This window comes from Terrapene carolina, unplaced genomic scaffold (assembly GCF_002925995.2).
Source record: "Terrapene carolina triunguis isolate 2854851 unplaced genomic scaffold, T_m_triunguis-2.0 Scaffold31234, whole genome shotgun sequence".
NCBI lineage: Eukaryota > Metazoa > Chordata > Testudines > Emydidae > Terrapene > Terrapene triunguis.
The window spans coordinates 1,256-4,279 of NW_020695585.1; the positions used below are offsets into that span (position 1 = coordinate 1,256).

General features: G+C 58.9%; 1 protein-coding gene across 1 annotated transcript in view; it reads right to left on the reverse strand.

Annotated features, from left to right (window-relative positions):
- Nucleotides 1–326: 326 nt before the first annotated feature.
- Nucleotides 327–3,024, reverse strand: part of LOC112113436 (exocyst complex component 3-like protein 2) — a gene marked incomplete at its 3' end in the record, with an annotated part of 9,675 nt that continues 6,977 nt past the window's right edge. Inside the window, exons 8-9 of the mRNA XM_029914114.1 lie at nt 2,661–2,727; nt 327–404 (exon numbers count right to left, since the gene is read on the reverse strand). Coding sequence (XP_029769974.1) covers nt 327–404; nt 2,661–2,727 — 145 coding nt within the window. The remainder of the gene's footprint in view (nt 405–2,660; nt 2,728–3,024) is intronic.

The following is a 3,024-nucleotide window of genomic DNA, read 5'->3' on the forward strand; positions in this document are numbered from 1 at the left end:
ACATTGTAGGGGGAAATTTTCCTGTGTTGTGCAATATCCCTATAGTACCATCTTCCCCATAACGCCATCTTGGATTTCTGTAACAACCACTGGGAATCCATGTTTGATAGCCTTCTTCCTCACCCCCTGTTGTGTTTTGGTGCCCTTTTTCATCTAAGGGCGGGAACCTGGTAGTTTGCCCAGAGACTGGGCAGTACAGATGGCTTTGGTCTCCAGTCAGGAGGGGCTGCCCATCTGGGAGGTAGCAAGTGCTGCTGGGTGCTGCTGCTGCTCACCTTGAAGGGTAGGCCTAGGACCACACTAAGGGTTGTCGGGAGGGTACACACCTGCACTCAAGAACGAGCCATCATCTGCCGTGCGGACCCTTCGCATACCTCCACCCACGCTGACGCAGGGAAGAAGAGCTGCAAGAAGAGCAAGAACAGAGCATCCATCAGCCTGTGCCAGGAGGTCCTGTCTTCCTTCCTGCCGAGTCGTCTGGACCTGGAACCGAAGCCAGTCCCGTTGTGCCGCTGTGTGACGAAGTGGGGGGTTTTCTTGTTTTCTGTGGGGTTTCAATGGTTTGCATGCAGAGGGGGTGGGACTCAGTTTCCCTGGGTGTTACTGGTTTAACGAGGTGAGGGGAGAGGGAGTGTGTTTTGCAGAGGACCGGAGAGAGGATGCGGGGACCCATCCGGTGGCCGGGAGGATGGATACCCCAGCGACCGGTGACCTGGCGACCTGGTGACCCAGAGGCCCAGCTGAGGAGACGCAGCCGGTTCTGGCCAGTGGGAGGACTGGGCTGCAGAGTGAGGACCCAGTGACCTAACCAGCCGGTTCCAGCCAGAGGGAGAAGCAGGAGCGGAGGCCCCGGTTTACGACCCTGTTTACCTGAAGAGAAGACAATGGACAGAGGTGGGGCCTGGGGCCAGTGATCTGAGATGCCCAGCTGGGAGCAGGGGGGCTCGGGGCTGGAGAGGGGGAGCAGGCAGAGCCCACCTGGAGGCAGAGAGACTGGGATGTGCTGGGCTGAGGGAGGCCAGGCCTGAGGGTCAGAGAGGTTCCTGTGCTGTGTTCAACTCTCAATAAACCCTTCTGTTTCATGCTGGCTGAGAGTCACTCCGGTCTAGAGAACAGGGTTGCATCAACCCCTTCGGGGGTGGAGGCCCCGGGGGTCCAGAGCAAGTGGACTCCCTGAGGGGGCCCACGGCAGAGACAGACATGCTAAGGCTCAGAGAGGTGCGGATCCAGGAGGTGGAGGGGCCGGACCCCGAGAGAGAGTGGACCCCCGAGAAGGGCTGTCTCACTAAAAGGGGCACCCCCCACGGACCGCACGGGGCCAAGAGTGGGCACGATCTGTGAGTCCGTGACACCTGGTCCAGACGTGCTGCTGGGAAGTGGTTACACAGCAGGGAGGGAGCTACCAGGGACAGGGCTAAGGGGTGCTGTGACCCCAGGCCCAGCCAGCGAGAGGGAACAGGTCCCACTCCCTTCCCCAGCAGCTGAATTCCAGACCGAGCTGCACAAGGATCCCTCCTTGGAAAAGCTAAGGGAACTTGCTGGCCACCGCGCTGCAAACCCCCTTGGGGAAGGCTGCAGGGACAGAGTCCTGTGGGAGAAGGGATTCCTGTACCAGGAATGGGCTCCCCAAGGGGAAGTAGAACTGCGGGGAATTGGGAGGCAGCTGGTGGTGCCCCAGGAATCCACAGGGTTCTTCCCTTTCGAGCTGCCATATGGGAGGAGAGTGAGGGGACCCCTGGACCTGGAAGGGGAAGACTGGGAGGAGAAGGGGGAAGACCCCCTGGTGGATCTCTTCCCTGAGGTGGGAGCCAATCTCCCCATCAGGTGTTCCCCGTTCAGAGTCACTGGGAAAGCAGCCCAGAACCTGGAGAGAGAGGTCAAGGACATGCTGGCTTTAGATGTGATCCAGCCGTTCAACAGCCCGTGGGCCTCACCCGTGGGGCTGGTCCCCAAGGGAGACAGGATGATCTGGTTTTGTGGGGACTATTGGAAGCTTAAAGCCATCACCGTGTCCAAGGCCTACCCCATGCCTAGGCCTGGGGAGATTCTAGACAAGCTGAGGGGGATGGAGAACTTGGCCCTGGCGTACGTTGATGACATGTGTGTCTTTAGCCAGACCTGGGAGGAACATGTGTCCCAGGTGAAGAGGGTGCTGGGCTGCCTCAAGGAGGCAGGACTGACGGTAAAAGCTGAAAAGTGCAAGGGGAAGATGATCAAAGATTGGTCCATACCCCAGACCAAGAAACAAGTCCAGGCCTTTATCAAGATGGCGGGGTGCTACCCCACCTTACCCTCTAGCTGCCCCCATCCCTGAGCTATGTGAGAAGGATAAGCCAGACAAGGTGGTCTGGACTGAGCAGTGCCAGCGGGCTCTCTGTATACTTAAGGAGGCTCTAATCCAGGGCCCGGTAAATCTGGCAAACCCAGACTTTGCCAAGCCTTTTGCAGTGTTCACCGACGCCTCAGACGCAGGGCTGGGCACGGGGCTGATGCAAGCCGATGCTGAGGGGGGGAGACACCCCATCGGGTACCTGAGCAAGAAACTGCTGCCCCGGGAGCAGAACTATGCGGCCTCAGAGAAGAAATGCCCGGCCATGGTGCAGGCCCTTAGAAAGCTGCAGCTGTATCTATTTGGGCGGTGCTTTACCGTGTATACTGACCACTCTCCTCCGACGTGGCGGCGTCAAATGCAAGGGGCTGTTGCCAAGCTGCTGGGGACAGAGACACCTGTTCAGAGGGTGGCCAAGGTCAAGATGGGGGCTCTTAACCAAGAGAGCCCGAATTGCAGCCCTCCAAAGTGGAGCGCTGGGAAAAGACCCAATCTCAGTTTAAACCCCAGGGGTGTTGGGGTGGCAAAAGGGCACGGGCAGCAGAAACCTTCCCACATGCAGCCTGCAAGCGCCATCAAGCACAACAGACCCACGGGAGGGCCTGAAACTGGAAGGGCCTGGTGTAACCCTCACCAAGGAATGGGAGATGATGGGGCATCCATGGGAACGTTGGTGGGTTCGAACTTCCCCAGGT